General features: G+C 41.4%; 2 protein-coding genes and 1 non-coding gene across 3 annotated transcripts in view; 2 read left to right on the forward strand and 1 right to left on the reverse strand.

Moving 5' to 3' along the window:
- The first annotated feature begins 2,424 nt into the window (after window positions 1-2,424).
- On the forward strand, window positions 2,425-2,506 carry trnas-gcu (transfer RNA serine (anticodon GCU)). The gene has a single exon. It is a non-coding gene; the product is annotated as a tRNA-Ser (tRNA).
- A 503-nt stretch (window positions 2,507-3,009) lies between these two features.
- On the forward strand, window positions 3,010-6,646 carry adi1 (acireductone dioxygenase 1). Its single transcript, XM_051396301.1, has 4 exons — window positions 3,010-3,345; window positions 4,244-4,363; window positions 4,620-4,799; window positions 5,861-6,646. Exons 1-4 carry the CDS (start codon window positions 3,223-3,225, stop codon window positions 5,975-5,977), a joined length of 540 nt encoding a protein of 179 aa, XP_051252261.1. The 5' UTR covers window positions 3,010-3,222; the 3' UTR covers window positions 5,978-6,646.
- A 35-nt stretch (window positions 6,647-6,681) lies between these two features.
- Window positions 6,682-17,948, reverse strand: part of trappc12 (trafficking protein particle complex subunit 12) — a 40,210-nt gene continuing 28,943 nt past the window's right edge. Inside the window, exons 6-12 of the mRNA XM_051396281.1 lie at window positions 17,195-17,307; window positions 16,809-16,881; window positions 15,504-15,577; window positions 13,584-13,682; window positions 11,833-11,936; window positions 9,706-9,793; window positions 6,682-8,939 (exon numbers count right to left, since the gene is read on the reverse strand). Coding sequence (XP_051252241.1) covers window positions 8,697-8,939; window positions 9,706-9,793; window positions 11,833-11,936; window positions 13,584-13,682; window positions 15,504-15,577; window positions 16,809-16,881; window positions 17,195-17,307 — 794 coding nt within the window. The 3' untranslated portion in view covers window positions 6,682-8,696. The remainder of the gene's footprint in view (window positions 8,940-9,705; window positions 9,794-11,832; window positions 11,937-13,583; window positions 13,683-15,503; window positions 15,578-16,808; window positions 16,882-17,194; window positions 17,308-17,948) is intronic.

The raw sequence follows: 17,948 nt of genomic DNA on the forward strand, positions 1-17,948 counted from the left end.
CAGACTCTCTGAATATACAAATGTTGTTGATTTGTAAAGTTTTGCTGCTGGACACAAGATGTCTCCTACTTCACTGTAAAGTCCATTCTCAGTGGATGTGCACTGGTGGCTTCAAGTTTCTACATCACACTGTACAAGTTGCATACTGGACCAGGACAGACTTCCTAACTATTTGTGATGTCACAAATCCTGCTGGTAGGCCCCGCCCCTTAAAGTCAGATTTTCAATGAGCACAGAGAAACTTTCTTCTTTCAGAAGATGAATGTGAAAACATCCTTCTAGTGTCAAACTGCACAGACAGCATTCAAACAGCACGCTGTAGGAACAAGAAGAAACTGATTTCTGACTGGAGGGGGCTTTAATGAATATATTCATACAAGTCAAGACAAAGTTAGATTTCCCCGGTCGGACTTGACCATCAGACTTTCTGCGGATTTCTTTTTTCAATTACAGCAGAGTCTATACACTGACATTTAGCTGCTGTTATTTTTTCATCCACAGTGAAAAGAAATTTAACAAAAGTAAACCTGTTTGCTTTCCTGCTTTTATAACAGAAAAGAGAGAGCACCTTACACCTGGGGACCCTGTTCTGTTTCCCGCTCACAGGTCAGAGGTTGTCGTCTGAAGTTGGACCTTCTCCGTTAGCTTGCAGTCCTGGGTCTTTAGGTGTATGGTGGTCTGCAGTTGGACCCTCTTGGCTGGCTCTTACTGGCCAATTCTTTGTTGTTATAAAACTGCCACAGTATCCCACTACAAATCTGGGAACTGAATCTGAGACTGTGTTTCAACATGTTCTCGGACACTTCTTTGACCACATGACGTTTGAAGTGCTGAGCCCACAGGGACGCTGTCAGTACATCACAACCTGATGGTCTATATGTGACTGGACTGAGCTGAGACAGAGCAAAAGGTCAATTTTATCACTGCAAATTTCCTTCTTATACAAAGTTGCTCCGATACAGCAGTTAATTACATGTCTTGCTTCTCTTCTCTGTCGATATTCTTCATCCACTTCTAATTTAGGGTAAAAAAAAAGGTCATTGGAACAGCAACTCACAATGCTTTGCGGCAAAGAAACAAAGAAATCCCTCTGGTCCTGTGAGTCAATGTGATTTAAATTTACTCTTCTGGTCTGTTCAGTTTTCACACACAGTGGTGCCAGCTGATGACTTCCTCCCTTCCTGCCGAGGTGTTAGATTCACCTTGAAATAAAGGACGGTGAGTCTCTCGGGTTATACTTCAGACACAAACAAGCAAGCTACAACATATTCCTGCGCCTGATATTCAGGTTTTGTCTGGTTGATTTGAAACTATAGTGATATTAGTAGAGAGCATCGCCTTTTTCACAGCTTTCAGGCCAGCTCACGAATCCTGCCTTATTAAACACCCTCCAGGTAAAGCCAGATGGAGGGCAATGTGTCTTTTAGTAAAGTGTGGTGCCCTCTGGTGGTTTAACGGCCAAAATTCTTTGTTTACAATCTGAAAACTGAAGAGAACTTCACTAAAATCTAAATAATCTCTCTCTATAATCATTTCCCAAGACTATGCCCCATTTACTATAAAGTCAGAAAATACTTAGAATATAGAAATTTGATGCTAATCTGCTCCTGCTGGCATATTATGTTCCTGGTCTTGATTGCAATATTTTCCTCAGTTAGGTTGTTTGCAAGCTTTGGTGTTTATTCATACTGCATGTCCTGTAGGTACTTATTATGGCTTCCATCTCCACTATAAATCATTTTATTATGACTGCAGGGTATGGGTATATTACCCAGCTCTGGTTAGTTGAACTGTAGGAGGTTTTAAGATGAGCAAAGGAACTATTGTGAGTATTCAAGCAGTTCAGTATTGAGCTTCCATGATGTTGAGGGAAGACAGATTTAAAAAAGAACAGTCCCATGTTTCCCATCGTGCAAACCTCCTATGCCTGAATATTTCAGGGTATATTATGAGCTGCAGCTCATGTTGCCATAGTAATGTCCAAATGTGAATACATTCAACAGTTGTTGTCTGTCTCGAGATGATACAGAATAACAAGTTGTTAAATGTTACATGTTACATTTTGTGTCACCTGTTTAAATATCATGTTAGACAGATGTTCTCAGTCCCCCCTTTTTAGAATAACAGTGATGTTCAAAATACCTAAATAAATAAAGAGAGCTCTTTAGTTAATTTTTTTACTACATTTGTGTGACATTCAGTTTTAACTGCAGTATTTACAGAGCAATTTGTAAGGTTTGCCTAACTAACAGGTCAGTGGATTTTTGACAATCCCTTTTTGGAGCTGAGCAGAGTGGGTTTGAACTTTATTATCCTAACTTTGTAGGCTACTAACCCTGTTAAATATCAGCTAAGAAATTCCAAATACACAAACACTCTGCACAGTTTGACACAAGTGGGCGCTGTAGAGCGGTACGGTGCATCGACGAGGTGGCCGAGTGGTTAAGGCGATGGACTGCTAATCCATTGTGCTCTGCACGCGTGGGTTCGAATCCCATCCTCGTCGGACGGTACAAATTTTCATGCCATCTACCAGTCGCTAAAAAATAAAGTCGAACCAGTTATTTGTGTAATTTAGCAGTTTTTAGAACGAAGCAAACAACATTAAAAACATTTCTACAGCATATGGAAGTATATAACGTTATATCTCCAGTACATATAACGTTATCTACTCCACCAGTAAAGACAGACGATATCATGTTCAGCTATCAAACGTCTCTCTCTCTCCAAACATGTATAAGTGATGAATATAGAAACATTAGAACTAACGCGGATGTAATATAACGACACACAACAGCGTTATTAACACGGAAACGCTGATGAGTTGTAGCTCCGCACTGTGAACACTAGAGAGCAGTATTCACTCACGATTGTCAATACACGCCATTGCAGTCAGCCCCACCAGTGTAAAGACACGGAACTCAACGTTAGAAGCATAAACCGGGAGGAATGAACACTTCCGGCGGCAGCCTTCAAAGTAAAACGATCACATTAGAGCTGTGTGTGTTTCTAATGTCTACAACCAAAGTTTGAATAGTAGTAAACATCAACAACGACTAACATGCAGCTGGTTGCAGACCTGCTCCTAATTGCTCACGTGACAGCAGCATACGTCACATTGTACACAGGAAGTGTGTCCGCAGTCGGTGACACAGTTTGACACGCGACCGCAGCCCGGGTTTCTGTCGGTGTTCGTGCAGGAGTCCAGCGGTTGTCTTCAACATGAGCATAGAGGCCTGGTACATGGACAGCTCTGATGAAGACCAGAGAAAGCCGCACAGACTGACCCCAAATCAGCCCGCTTCCATGGAACAATTACGACAGCTCGGGGTGTTTCACTGGAAGGTAACGTAAGCTTCCGTACACACTGTGTGGGCTCATATAACCACTGTGACCCTAATTCCAACTAATAAGTCACATGTTGTTTTAGTTGTAGTTCTGTATCTGTTGTGTTTAACGTTGTAACGTTGGGATGGTTTACGGAAGCCCATTAATGCCAATGCGACAAAGATTCTGTGAGTAATTCTGATGAGAAACTTTCTCTGAATATTGACTTATGATCTCAGAATAATGAAGTCAAAATACTGAATACGTTTCTCATTATAAAAACTTACAGAATCCTTTTTTCCATCACACTGGCAGAAATGGGCTTCCATAGATAATAACCAGTGGGAATGCACAGGAATCAGATTGTCTGTGATTGTATTATCAGTACATGAGAACAAGGTTATTCTAGCTAACTGAAACTAAACAAAAAACTAAAACTGGTTGTGAAAAAGTATTTTTAAAATATATTTGTACTGAAATCAAAATAAAAACTTGACTTTAGTAAAAAACTAAACTAACTGTAACTTGTGTACTTACAAAAGTAACTAAAGTATACAGGAAATGTCTTTTAGTTTTTAGTCTTTGTCAATTTGGCCAAATCTGTTAAATTGGTGCATATGTTTATTGAGACTGGGATGTCTACATGAAGTGTGTTTGTATTATAATAGCTATTCTGAACTGCTTAAATCTTGGCCCTGACAAATACCCTTATATTATAATGATAAAAAAACTCAAACGAAACGTTTTTAAACAATTTAAACTGAAAACAGAAATGAATAATAAAACTAATGAAAGAGGCACAAACAGGGGCTAACTGCTAACATGCTGTTGCAATGTGTAACACATTATTAAACTGGACTTAATATCAAATATTTTCCACAGATGTGTTTGTTTACTTGTTGTCCTGTTGTTGCAGCTGAATGCTGATATCTATGAAACAGACCCAGAGCTGGAGCAGATCCGTAAAGACCAGGGCTACTCCTATATGGACATTGTCGCTGTGGAGAAGGACACACTACCTCACTATGAGGAAACGGTAATCTTAGTCACCTTGTTAGAGAGGACTGTTGAAACTGAACTACAGTGAACTGTTGTCACTGTGTTAGAAAAGTTTATGAGCTGTGGACAATTAGTTTAATGCTCTACAGTGGTTTATGACCTTTATGGCCATCATCTTCAGTCAGTGGTGAAGACAATGACACCATTAGGACAGCTACTACTTCAACTGTGTGTCATTTTATAATTAAATAAGAGAACCATCATTCAGGCCTCTTTGTCTTTCCGTCTGTCAGCTGAAGATGTTCTTTAAGGAGCACCTGCACTTGGACGACGAGATCCGCTACATCCTGGACGGCCGGGCCTACTTTGATGTCAGGGACAAGCAGGACCGGTGGATCCGCATCTCCATGAGCAAGGGGGACCTGATCACCCTGCCGGCCGGCATCTACCACCGCTTCACCCTGGATGAGACCGTACGTAGCTTACGTGCATGTGACTGATAGACAGCAAAGTTCCTTTAAAAAAAATACAAAGGGAGTAGGTAACATCTTTTTGTTTAAGTGTTGAACACTGACATTGTTAGCAAAGCTCAGTATGCTGGATTAGATGGGATGACATTTAAATGATGCCTGAGGAGAAATTGGGATGTCGCTGCAGAAAAGAATAATATTTGTACATGACTAGAGCAAATATTGAGAGCACAGCCTGACTGGTGTTTTCCTACAGCAGAATACAAACAAATGTGCAGATGTGCATCATCAAATAGTATGTCCACACCTGTGTAGAATAATTCTTGTTTACATATTAAAAGAATGCATAGAATACATACATTGTGCATTAATTACATTACTAAAGCTGCGGGATGTGTTTCTGTCAGCATTGTCATTACTGTTGCAGCTACAATCAGTTTACTTTGACATTTTGACCTAAACTCTATTGTTGTTCTTCAGGCAGTTTAAGTCTAATTAATATAATTACATTGAAAATATATTGTTTGCATAGTTTACAAGAAGGGCCAAAGAATTTGTCATAGACAGCGTTTTACAAAGTTTAGAAAGTTTCTCCTCACTAAACAACTCTAAGAATTGCACGTTTTACTAGTTCAATGGGGAAATCTGTTCTGCTGTTTGTCTTGGTAGGCTCAAACATGTCATTTGCATTACAGTGAGCCAATTGGAAATCAGTGTGCTTCGTGTGTAACGGACGTCAGTCGAGTAGGTGGTCCTTCAGTGTGGCCCAGGGCACGTTGCACACACTGCTAAAAGAATGTGGTCTGAGGGATCGGATCTCAATGCGTCTTGAGTGCATTCTCACCAGTACTTGACAGACACAAGACACATGTTAATACCAGGTCCAAACAGGGTTCCTCTCCTCACTCAGCAGCAGCTGATTCATTAGCTACCAGCTGGATAAATGAATTGGTTTCTGTAAGGAAAGCTAACAATTGCTGTGCAGTACCAAATGATGAATTATTGCACGAGGGAGGCAGAGCTGATACTCCTACTGATCTGAGCACTGTTGTTTGTGTCTATAGAACTACACGAAAGCCATGAGGCTGTTTGTGGGGGAGCCTGTGTGGAAAGCATACAACCGGCCCGCTGATGACTTTGAAATCCGCCAGAAGTATTTGGCTTCTCTGCAGGAATCCTGAGAGCGAGCTGCAACACACAACTCCAGTTACAAAGTTGATTCCATATGACCACTGTTTATACTCAAATTAGGGCTTCTAATGTGATTAGGTTTACAGTGACAATGTGAAGAAATGTATGATTAAAGATCTCTTGTAGCAGAGCAGTCAGGTTCTGCACCAAGATGCTTTTTAGCTGTGAAGGAGACGATGTAGCCCACATGTACACAATCTCAGTGGTAATGGAAATGCTGTACCTTTCACTACATTTGACAGCTATACAGCAAACACTACAACAGGAATAATGCTATAATAATAATAATAATAATACTTTTAGAACATTTTAAAGGAGCCTTTTGCTTTCCATACCTGAAAATAATTCATAGGTACATTTACTTATCAAAATTGTGAATGCAGGACTTCTACTTATAATGAAGAATCATTTAAGTTTTGGGTCTGAATACTTTGCCACAGGACAATCTGTAGTGCCTTATTCTTTTTAATTTGTTGTTAGGTTCTATCAGACTTGCCCTCAACAGCATGTTTTAAAAATGAGTCATGCAACCATGAAGTGGTTTCTTCTAATTTCATATTCAAATCTCTCTGAATCAGATGTGAAATGTTACTCAACCAGCCAGACTGACAGATTCACATATAGTTTTTTGTTCAATGAAAAATAAAGCTGCTATTTTATGTGTGTTTTGTGTCTTTCCATTAAATCACACACATTGATTTAAAAGAAGTTTTATTTGGGATAAAACAATTTCTTTTTTAATAAACATAAATATGATCAACACAATATGTAAACAGTGATAATTAAAGATCCACCAGGACAAATCACTAAAAGATTTACCAAGATAATGATTTTTGATATAATCATTTAAACAAAGAAATCAACAAATCAGCTTCTCTGATATGTACAATTTTGGATTCCTAATATTTTACATTTTTGTTTAGTGGACAGGATGCGACCCCACCTGAAGGGCTTTTTTATTTCCACTGCATGAGTTATAAACCTGGCAGCTGAAATGGAGTGGTCTTTGTTAATCCAGTATTACTGGTGTCTGCTGAGGAAGAAGCTTTGGACCTCTGTGCTAGTTTATTAGTCTTTAAGCACACTGAATCTTAGGATAATGCCCGTGTCAAGTCTCGCATGACGAGCCTGTGACTCCCTTAAAACCACTACCTGGGTTCTGAGCTCTCTCCTCCAGTCTCTCTGTGCTTAATTTGATGATTCATCTCTAGGATTTCTTTCCTAAAAATAAACGTTAGATGAATAGTTTGACATTTTTGTGAAATACTCTTATTTGCTTAGATTATTTAGATGAAAAAATCAATACCACTCATGTCTGCGCACTAATCATGAAGCTTGAGCTAGCAGCTGGTTAACTTAAAGCCCCTATAAGGAACTTTGACTTTGTGTTGATTGTGGCGGCCCCTCTGGACAAAAACTGTAGTGTTTCTACCGCCTCGTTTCATTGATTTCAAAGGGAATCTCACTGGCTACTTCTATGAGTTATTCTTAATGCTTCCCACCGGATTTGATTCAATCTTCTCACTGGGTCATATAGAGGCATCAGTATTCAGTTGAGACTGTTTCATAACCAGTTAAAAACTACTTGTATGTTTAACTTAGCGCAAAGACTGGAAGCAGGGGGAAACTGCTAAACGCATAATACAGCTGTCCCATAAAAAAATAACATGCCACCTTTTTAAAACAACCTGCTGCACTTTATTTTTGACAAAGCAGTTTCTAAAACTGCTTCAAATATAGCTGATGCAAAATACAAAAAAAGATTATGAGAGAAGCAAACTAAAAACCGGTAACAAGACAACCTCTCTACAAAACATATATCCTTCATGAATATTAATGCTGTAGCTTTCAGCTGATCAGATTTTGAGGACTTTTTTGTATTACAATTGCATTATCACAAATGTCCCCCTCTGTCTTTCATATATATGTCACATCCAGTGAAGGCTTTCATTAGTTCTGTTCACAATGTCTCGCTGAAGAATATATCACTTAACGAAGAGTGTGCGTAAAAACTGTAATAACTGAAATGTATCCACTGTAACATAAAATAATAAAACACCATCGTAAACCCACAGCCAGCGTGGCCTATAAGACAACATAGTAATAACAGCTCACGGTTGGCAGTAAACATGCTAGCAGGTTAGCTCGCAACTGGTAGTGCTAGTGATGTACCCCTCTCGGTCATGTGACCCTCGCCATGAGGTCCCTGAGACTAGATTAATGTTTTTTTAACCTTTGGACAGAGCTGGACTTTATGCTAAGCTAACTGCCTGCTAGCTGTAGCCTAATATTTACGGTACAGACATGAGAGTGGTATCAATCCTCTCATCTGACTCGCAACAAGAAAGCAAATAAGAGAATTTCCAAAAACGTTAAACTACTTTTAATCAACTCATGCACACACAGGACTTCTGCAGGCCCATTTCCTTTCCAGAATCCAACAGTGTGTGTAAGGAAATGTGTAAATCATTACAGGGTCACTCTTCAGAAGGACACAAACGGAAAGGTGTATCTGGGCTCGCCTTCCCACATCTGTTTTGTAAGAATAAAACTTGATTTTGGGAAACCAAGCCAAGCACTAAACGTTCACTTTTCTGTCACCACAATCTCTGAGCGTTCTCTACAGATTCTACTTTTGGGGTTTTTACTTCCTGTCACACTGGAGGAGAATTAGTGTGTGTGTCCTCTCCCAGTTCACCCTCTTGCCCCTTAAACCAATTTGAGGCACTGTGCGTTGAAGCTGTCCCCCTCCCGGCAGGCCACGGCCTCCAGCAGAGCCTGCTTCTTCTGGGTGCTGCGAGACGACTCCAGCTCATACATAGTGGTCAGGTTGAAGAGAACGCTCTCGTGGAGGTAGAGTGCGGGGTCCTGCTGCACCAGGCCCTCCAGCTGGCCCAGGGACTCCTTCAGACGGCCTAGATACAGCAGGCACACCGCTGCATTGTTGTTGGCCTGGGAATGTGCAGCGGGATGGAAAGGGTGATGTTCATCAAAAAACTGTTGCAGTACGTAACTCTGTAAAACTACAAATTGTTGTTTTAACAGTTCTGTTTGTGTACCTATTAAACAAACAAAATACACTGTGTTTGCTAGTGAGCTTTGGTACAGTAGGTATGTCTTTTCACTTTGGTCAGAGCCAGGCTTGTTGTTAACCCCTGCTTTAAAGAGGCAAATAAGCCCAGTTCCAAAACTGTTGAGCTGTTCCTTTAAGGAGCAGCGATGACATTTAAAGATGTTTGGATAATGTGTTAACCCTGTCTCCTAATCCTAATCCCAATCTTAGAGTTTATCTACATGTTGATAATCAAATAAACACTATGAGAGACCCACTAATAGTTTTTGATGAGATGACACATTCTTCCCTACAAAGCCAAAACATTCAGTAACAAACCTGGTCAAAATGTATCTTTTGTTAAAACCAGAATCTACCTTTTTTTCCTTAGCAGAAATATTATTCTATAGAAATGTGTAATTCAAAATGTTTTAATTTTGATGTAACAACAAAACAAAAGTCACAGCCTTAGCTAAAGCTAATTTACTGATATTTTACAATTTACATATCAGTTAAACGTTTTAGTAAGTGGCCTTAAAACTTCAAACCCTCTTTTCTTAACTTCACTGGTTCTGTAGTTACTGCTGTGTGGCTTTGTAAGGCAGCATTATAAAGCTCTTGTAGAGTAAAAGGCGTGTTCACTACAGTGGATGTGGTAGCACTTACAACTGGATTTTTTGGGTCGATTTTCAAGACTTCAATGAAGGATGCGTGTGCTTCACCGTAGTTGTTCTGACTGAGGTAGACAAAGGCCCTGAAAAACACACACACACACACACACACACACACACACACACACACACACACACAGACACAGAGAAGAATTTGGGTTATAGTCATGCCCATCCCGTGCTATATTCAGGTCAATCCGAAAGCTGTGGAAGACATACATTACATGGCCAAAAGTATTCAGACAACAGTGAGCATGTCCTTTCCAAACCACCACTCTTCTGGTTCCAGGTTTTCCACCAGATTTTGAAACCTGGCTTGAGCGATTTGCACCCAGTCGGGCACAAGAGCATTAGTGAGGTCCAGCACTGATGTTGGGTGATAACACCTGGCTCAGAGTCTGCTTTCCAGTTCACCCAAAGCTGTTGGGTGAGACTGAGAAATGAGAACACATGCGAAAGCCACACCAAACTGAGAAGATCTTTAAAGCTAACTTTATGGAGCTGGCCTTGTGCATGGGGGCACTGTCATATTTAAACAAGAAAGGGACAAAAACTACTGACACAAAGTTGGAAGCACACTATTGTCTCATATATTACTGTATGCTGTAGCAGTAGGAGTTCCCTTAATTGGACAAGGGGCCAAGACCAAACTGTGAAAAATAGTCCTAGACCAAAGTAGATGGTGTGACCGAAACATGGCTGATAATCTGGACATACGTAAAATCACTGGAATAGAAGGGACAATAAAGCTCTTTAAGATGAACAGCAGAGAGACTGACACACTGTGGAGCTGTTCCACAGACAGGAGGCAGCAGGCGAGGCTGGGGAAAATCACATCCAGCGCTCGAAATTAAGGAAGTCCTGTTGTTCCAGGCACAATAAAGATAGCACTGGGACAGTAGAGAAATATATCATTACAAGTGAAATTATTACATTTATGCGTTATGGAATATATATCATTTTAAGGTGTTTCAAATTCAAAAACATATTCACAAAATCAATCATAGAGAGAGACAGTGTTGCCCACTTTCTCGGTAGATTTAGCAACTTTTCAGACCCTCTTATCAACTTTATTTCTAAAAAGTTTACTCTTCTTATTCAGACCCTCAGGGAAATGGTGAGAAATATATTCATATATATTATATTGTAATTTGTTCCCATGCATTCTGCACGGCTCTTATGCCACCAGCGCTGGGGTCTCTCTTCCTCTCCTCTTGTGCCGTGCACAGGCAGTCAGTAGGTGTGGAGTGTAGGGTATGTTTAAGCTTCTTTCACTCTAATCTCTTCGGATTAGGGAGTATCTATAGTTTGTAAATATTTAATTTGCTTGTTTGACCTTCTCTCACTCTCTCTTTCAGGATCTCTGGATTCAGGTGAGCTTAAATCTTATATTTAAATAGTTTGTTTGATCTTCTCCCTCCCTTTGTAGATTTAAAAAGAGAACTTGTTTATTATAAATACATGAGGTCCCTGTAGTGAACTGTGTTAATTTGGATAAATAACATTAATGTTCAAACTAACCAATGATTAAATTTAATGAAGATATAAGTGCAGGGAAGAACTAGCAGAACTTCCATGGTCACCTGAGTGAATCAATGAATTGATGAATTGAGTTATTTATTATATTAACTATATTATAGTGATGCATGATAATTATTGGGACAGATACATTATTGGCCAATCATTTTAATTAAATAAAATAAATTATCCTGATAATTAAATTAGAGCTGATAAATGATTGGTCTATAATAATAGTAATTTATTTTGAATTATTGCGCAAAACTATTGATAGGCTTTATGCTGGCAAGTTTTAAATAAAACAATGTAAAAGAGTCTAAAAACAACAACAGAATGTTACAAGAACAATATAAATCACCTGCTTTTGTGAAGTGAGCAGTGTGAGTGAGGCAGGGTGTATCCTGAGCTTTGCCTCATGCTCTACATCTCCTCAGGCCAGAGCTACACAGGTGTGACCTCCTGTGCTAAATCACACGCCAGGTGGAAGCATGAACCTGCAAAAAGCCCTGAAGGAAGCTCCGCTACCATGGAGCGGAAACGATCCCGAGCAGCATTAAGTACACACTCGCTGTACGGAGGTGCTAAATGCACAATGCGCACGTACCTGTTCATCAGCACGCATGTGGTGTGACTGGGCTGGCTTCCTTTCATCTGGCAGGCTTTCTCCACATCCTGGAAGTACCTCTCTGCCGTTTTAATGTCTCCGATCTGGCCAAGAACAAAACAGCGGCAACACATTAACCACTGATCTGTGTGTGTGTATTGTAAAATGGGGCAAGCACAATTAAATTAGATCAGATTTCACGATCTCCCCCAGGCAAAACTGACTCATTGCATCAGCAAAGAATACATACAGGAACATTACGAGAGAGAGAAGAGAGAGAATAATGAGGACAAAACAAATATATCTCTGATGATAGTGCAACACAATGGAGTTGTGGAGTGGGAGGAGCATCCAGGTTTCCAGAAGTAAAAGTCCTCTTCATTTTCTGTATAGACAATATTCAGTGACTGGCTGTTTTTCTGATACGCATGTGTGAATCACAGCTGGATTAGTGAATGAGCCTGCAGGGTACAGGCCCAGTGTTCTCAACATTCCTACCAACATGTCTAATTGGAAGTCGAAAGTACTGATGTCTCAATCCTGATTCCAGTCTGAGTCTTTTAAAGGAGTAGTTCAACATTTTCTGATCTTTTTTTTCAAGTTTAAATGAAAAAGATGGATATGAATCTCATGTGGATTAAGAACAGAGCTGGAGTCAGGACGTGGTTAGCCTAGCTTAGCATAACGACTAAAAGTATGTGGGGAATAGCTGGCCTTTAGGGGGAGTTATGTGCTGTGACTATTTCTTTACAAACAACAGCTAGATGCAGTGCCTTCCCATAGTCTTAGCACGTGGGGTTGCCAGGCAACCTGTGCTGTGGAGGGGGATGCTGCACAGAAGTCGTGGCTGGGTAGACAAACTGTTGTTTGGAATGCATAACTTACATTTCTTTTTATGTACAGATGAAACAAACAAGATACAATGTGTTAATTAGTGAGCTTTAGAGGAGCTGCTAGATGTATTTTTGAACGAGCTCTGCTTCCATTGTTTATGTCAGGGGTTCTCAAACTTGGTACTCATTATTGGAGGTCAGGGGTCCGGAACGACTGGTGATAACAAAATAACATTTAATCACATACATTTACAACAAACTACATTAACAATAGCTGTAGAAATTGTGTACTAGAGAAAATGAGATTCATCCTGTATCTGCGATTAAGGAGCCGATAGCAAATTCTCTAGCAGTCGCCATGACAACAATGTCAACGATAGGGAAATAAGTCACATTAACATTCATTTGGGAACAGGATCGCTGTGAATTAAGGCTGGATCTGAATATTCAACGATTCGGATATTTGTTCGTTGGGTTTCCAATCACATCATTGAGTCCACATCAACTCTTATATGATGACGATGTGACGATATTCAATATCATAAATTGTCAGAGATTTTGCCATACTGTTTTTACTGTAGTATCTAACCCTTTAAAATATCTGTTAGTATTAGACCATTGTAGGCAAAGTTGCAAACCATTGAGCAGGACTGTTTGATGGCAATACTGGGATTTTAAACGATTTCGGCATCAATTTGATGAAGTACCTTGATATGTCAGGTATTTGATTTGCTGGATTAGCCAAAAGCAGAAACTGTCTGGTTACTGGGGGATGGGTGGGGGAGGCTCAGTTTGTGCCTCGGGAATCAGTGACTCTTTATAATCTATGTGCGTGCGTGTGCGTGCCTGCGTGTGTGTGTGTGTGTGTGTGTGTGTGTGTGTGTGTGTGTGTGTGTGTGTGTGTGTTAATGTGCGGACCTGCAAGAAGATGCGCCCTATGCCGCTGAGCAGCTGCACTCTCTGCTGGGGTTCATACTGGATGATGGAGTGATAGGTCTCCACAGCCAGAATGTAGTCCTGAGAAAGAGAGAGAAACAGAGAGAGATATTAATGTGAAAAAGAGGTAAAGAAAAACACGAAAGTGAAGAATGGAAGGCAATAGAAATAAAGGCAGAAGTTAGAAGCGAGTAAGGTAAAATGAGGTAAACAGTCGGAGGTAGAGACAGGTGGAGGGTGAGCGAGGTAAAGAAGAGCAGAATTGAGGAGTGGAGAGAGAGAGGGCATTAATCAAACATATGGAGTATTAGCGGGGCGATGTGACCCTCCTCCCACCTCCACACTGCACATCGCTCACAGGGTGACTGGACTGCTGAGCGGGGCGACCGAGAGAGGTCAGCGAGGCGCGCGTGTGTGTGTGCGTGCGTACTGGGCTGGGACAAGGTATAGAGAGTGTTGCACTGTTCATGTGTATTACAGTACAGTATTTTTTTTGTGGTTCAGTTTTTTTACTTAACGATTGGTCTGGTTCAGAGTTTTAAAAAAAACTCTTTCTACAGCATGCAAAACAAAACAATAAACGGTGTATCTTCTTCCTCTGTCCTAGAGTCCATTGTTGTCCAAAAACTATTAAAAAAACATCAGTTAGCCACACTGTTGCACTGGTTCCTTCATTACTATGAATACACACTAGTTTATTTTGACTCAGTTCCACACACATTGTACTGGAGCACCAAATAGTCACTGGAGCACCAAATGTGAATAAATCTGCTGCTGCTAAAACTATTTTCTTTTAGAGATTTCAGTGTGAACTTGGGGCTGAGATCCACAGACAAGCAAGGAGTGAGAAGGTAGTTACAGATGAGCTAACATGATGGTTTCTGTCTGTTTCACACTGTTTAAAAGGGTTTACTGACAATAAAAAAAAAAAATCCTTAAGATATTATTATTGAACATTTTTCAATGCAGTAGCAGTAGTCTTTGTCTCCCTATTAGTTTCCATTAGTTTCCACACAGTGTAAAAATAAATTAGCAGTGTTCCATCACACTGAACATCACGTGTACCTTATTGTTTTTCTAGTTCCCTGTTTACACTGTTTAACCACATAAGGATATGATAAGTGTACACAGCGTTTCCTCATATAGATAATAATACTATAAATATAACATTCACTGTGATGGACTACAGCAAGTTTTCAGCCGCCTAACTTGTCAACCATACGGTAATGAGCAGAACTAGTGGCTACATGAAAGGTATTGAGAAAATAAATACAATTTTGAAACATTCAAGCTTAAGGTTTGCTTAAGAGTCAGCAGTAATGTGAAGTATTTATAATTTTTAGAACATATAGAATCACTGCTGTGGTTTGGCATATTGAAATTGAGCCAAAGAAATGGAAAAATACTGTAATCTCAATTCTCGGCAGTAGAGGGCACTGTGGTTCTCTCTAGAGTCTGATCTGAGCTACACCTTCAACCTCTCTCTCTCATTCGCGCGCGCTCTCTCTCTCTCTCGTTCTCTCTCTCACTGACCAAGAATCCAATTAGTGGTCAGTCTGGGGGGATTTCACTGTGAATCCTCCACCAGCCTGGCATCAGAGATCTCTGAGTCACACACACACACACACACACACACACACACACACACACACACACACACACACACACAACACACACACACACAAAAACACACACACACACACACACACACACACACACACACACACACACACACACACACACACACACACACACACACACACACACACACGCACACTCAAACACACACACACACACACACACACACACACATCCAGGCAGACTCCGACATGCATACAGGGACACATTCACTCCAACACACGTGACACACAAACCTAAGCTGACAAACACACACACACATACCTTCATCAGCAGCAAACAGTTGGCCATAGAGTACATGACCCGGCTGAGGCGAGACCTCCAAAGCTTAAGAGACACTAAAAACAGGGAGAAAAGAAGACAGACATGGGGTTTATTTCTTAAAGGGTTGCTTTCTATTTTCATTCCACCTGCTTTTTTTGGGCGTCCCTCTAACGTCACCCTTTTCCCCCACTCTTCCACCCCACTTACAGACACACACACCGAGGTTTATTTTAAGATGATGAGGTGGTGAGGAAGACACTGCGGCACACTCCGCTTTCCTCTTTTCCCTCAGACAGTGCGCCCTGTGGAAGAGCTTGTGTGCAGGCCTATTAGTATTCATCGCTGCACACGAGTGTGTCTATGCGTGTGTGTTGGGGAGAAGAGCTAATCACTCAGCAGGGGTCTGATGTGTGAAGGCAAGGCCCTGTGTTATTGACTTGACTGTCGACTGTCTGCGTGGGCAGAGAGAGGAGAGACAGAGGGCACGGCTATTACGCTGCTTTTTAGAAAGGGGAGAAACCGGCAGAGCTGCTGCACCCTCACACATACATTCTCATGCACGCGTCACCCTGCCAGTTCTCCCAATTATAAGCAAGTGTCTTGCTACATTTAGCTCAACTTCACCAAGTGGCTTGTTGTTGTTCATCGCCCTGAATTTGCTGATTAAATGGCTTGTAGTTGCTTTTAAAAAAACCAAAAAAACAAAGAACCTGACACAAAGCCTTTGGAAAAGTTGCTAAATTAGGAGTCACAGGACTTGTGAACATAAACTCAAACTCAAAGAATGCTGTGTTAAAATATATTTTGTGTGAGAAAGGCTGTGAGAAGAGAAGAAGTCTATTTACATCGGGTTGTGTGGAGGTGTGTCTACCTAAAACTGGTGAATTTCAGATGAAGGTGCCTGCCTATTTCCCCAGCACACTTGTGCAGATGTGAGTGGATTGGATAGGATTGATCTGTATTGATCTGCTTGGCGTGAAGGGCTGAAAAGACCATTTGATATTCATCGCGAGTATCGAAGCAGTGAGGTGCTAAACACTTTTAGAGCACCGCATTGGTGTGTTTGTGTGGTTGTGAGTGTGTGTATGTGTGGCTGAGGTATGCTGCAGTCCTGCACCAGGTGTGCCTCTGCCTCAGTGGCTCTGTGTGTGTGTGTGTGTGTGTGTGTGTGTGTAATACCCACTGGGGCCCATGACCTCACTCTCCTCCCACAGTGTGATGCAGTCTGGGAATGGGGCCAGGTCTGTAGCCAAATGCCAGTGTGTGTGTGTGTGTGTGTGTGTGTGTGTGTGTGTGCGCGCTTACCTTGCCTGTTCTCCTGTGTTAGGGTGATCATGCTGCCATCCTCAGCCAAGCCTTTCTCCAAGTTCTCCAGAATCTGTTAAAGGGGGGGAGGATTCAAACTTCAGAGGGAGAAGTTGCTTCACTGCCAGTGCTGAAGGCTTTTTATGTGTGTGTATTAGAATCTGCATATTCACTCTAAAATCCATCCATATTTGGATGTTTACACAGGTGGGCTTAAGGATTTGTATGGCTAATGTGCTTTTCTGTGGGTGTGTAGTTTTATTGTGTGAATACTACAGAGTACACATATCTTTATGTTCATCCAGAGGCTGTGTTGGTGTGTATGTGTGTGTGTGTGTGTGTGTGTGTGTGTGTGTGTGTGTGTGTGTGTGTGTGTGTGTACTAACAGCGAGGCAGACGGTTTTGAGATTGTGCAGGCGGTCCAGAGCCTCCTGGGGCTTGGCCAGGTACTGGGGAAGCTCGGCATGCAGAAGTCGCATGGAGAACGGCACCATGGAGCCTGGACGGGAGGGAAGGGGAGGGAGGGATTGAGGGAGGGAGGACAAGAAGAAAACAAGAGACGGAGGGAGAAAGGGGGAAAATAAGGGGAAGGGAAAAATAAGAAACAGGGTGGGATGAGGACATTGCAAGGGAGAGGGAGAGAGAGAGAGAGAGAGAGAGAGAGAGAGAGAGGAGAGAGAGGGAGAGAGAGAGAGAGAGAGAGAGAGAGAGAGAGAGAGGATGCGAGATGAGAATATAAACCCATCCACCCACACACAGACTGCACACAGCCCTGAAGGCAGGAACCTACAGATGGCATTGAGCTACGTATGGCTGCTTATTAAACCCTCTCATCTCTCTCTCTCTCTCTCTCTCTGTGTGTGTGCTGCACAGCTCCATCACTCATCTTTCTGCCTCATCCCTCTGTCTCTCTCTGCCTCTACATCATTCACACTGTCCACACACACACACACACACACACACACACACACACACACACACACACACACACACACACACACACACACACACACACACACACACACACACACACACACACACACATCCCTGAGGAAGAGCCTATATTCAGGTGAGTCCCCGGGCTTTGATCAGGGTCTCTTTGATATTGTCATCAGATCTGAAGCTCAGCTAGCTGGTCCA

The sequence above is a fragment of the Dicentrarchus labrax genome, unplaced genomic scaffold (genome assembly GCF_905237075.1).
Source record: "Dicentrarchus labrax unplaced genomic scaffold, dlabrax2021, whole genome shotgun sequence".
Classification (NCBI taxonomy): domain Eukaryota; kingdom Metazoa; phylum Chordata; class Actinopteri; family Moronidae; genus Dicentrarchus; species Dicentrarchus labrax.

Excerpts from the sequence above, each read along its gene's own strand:
- adi1 (XM_051396301.1), top strand. The coding sequence starts at position 3,223 with ATGAGCATAGAGGCCTGGTACATGGACAGCTCTGATGAAGACCAGAGA. Across the intron at positions 4,364-4,619 it reads TACCTCACTATGAGGAAACG|CTGAAGATGTTCTTTAAGGA; the intron begins GTAATCTTAGTC and ends TCCGTCTGTCAG. Across the intron at positions 4,800-5,860 it reads GCTTCACCCTGGATGAGACC|AACTACACGAAAGCCATGAG; the intron begins GTACGTAGCTTA and ends TTGTGTCTATAG.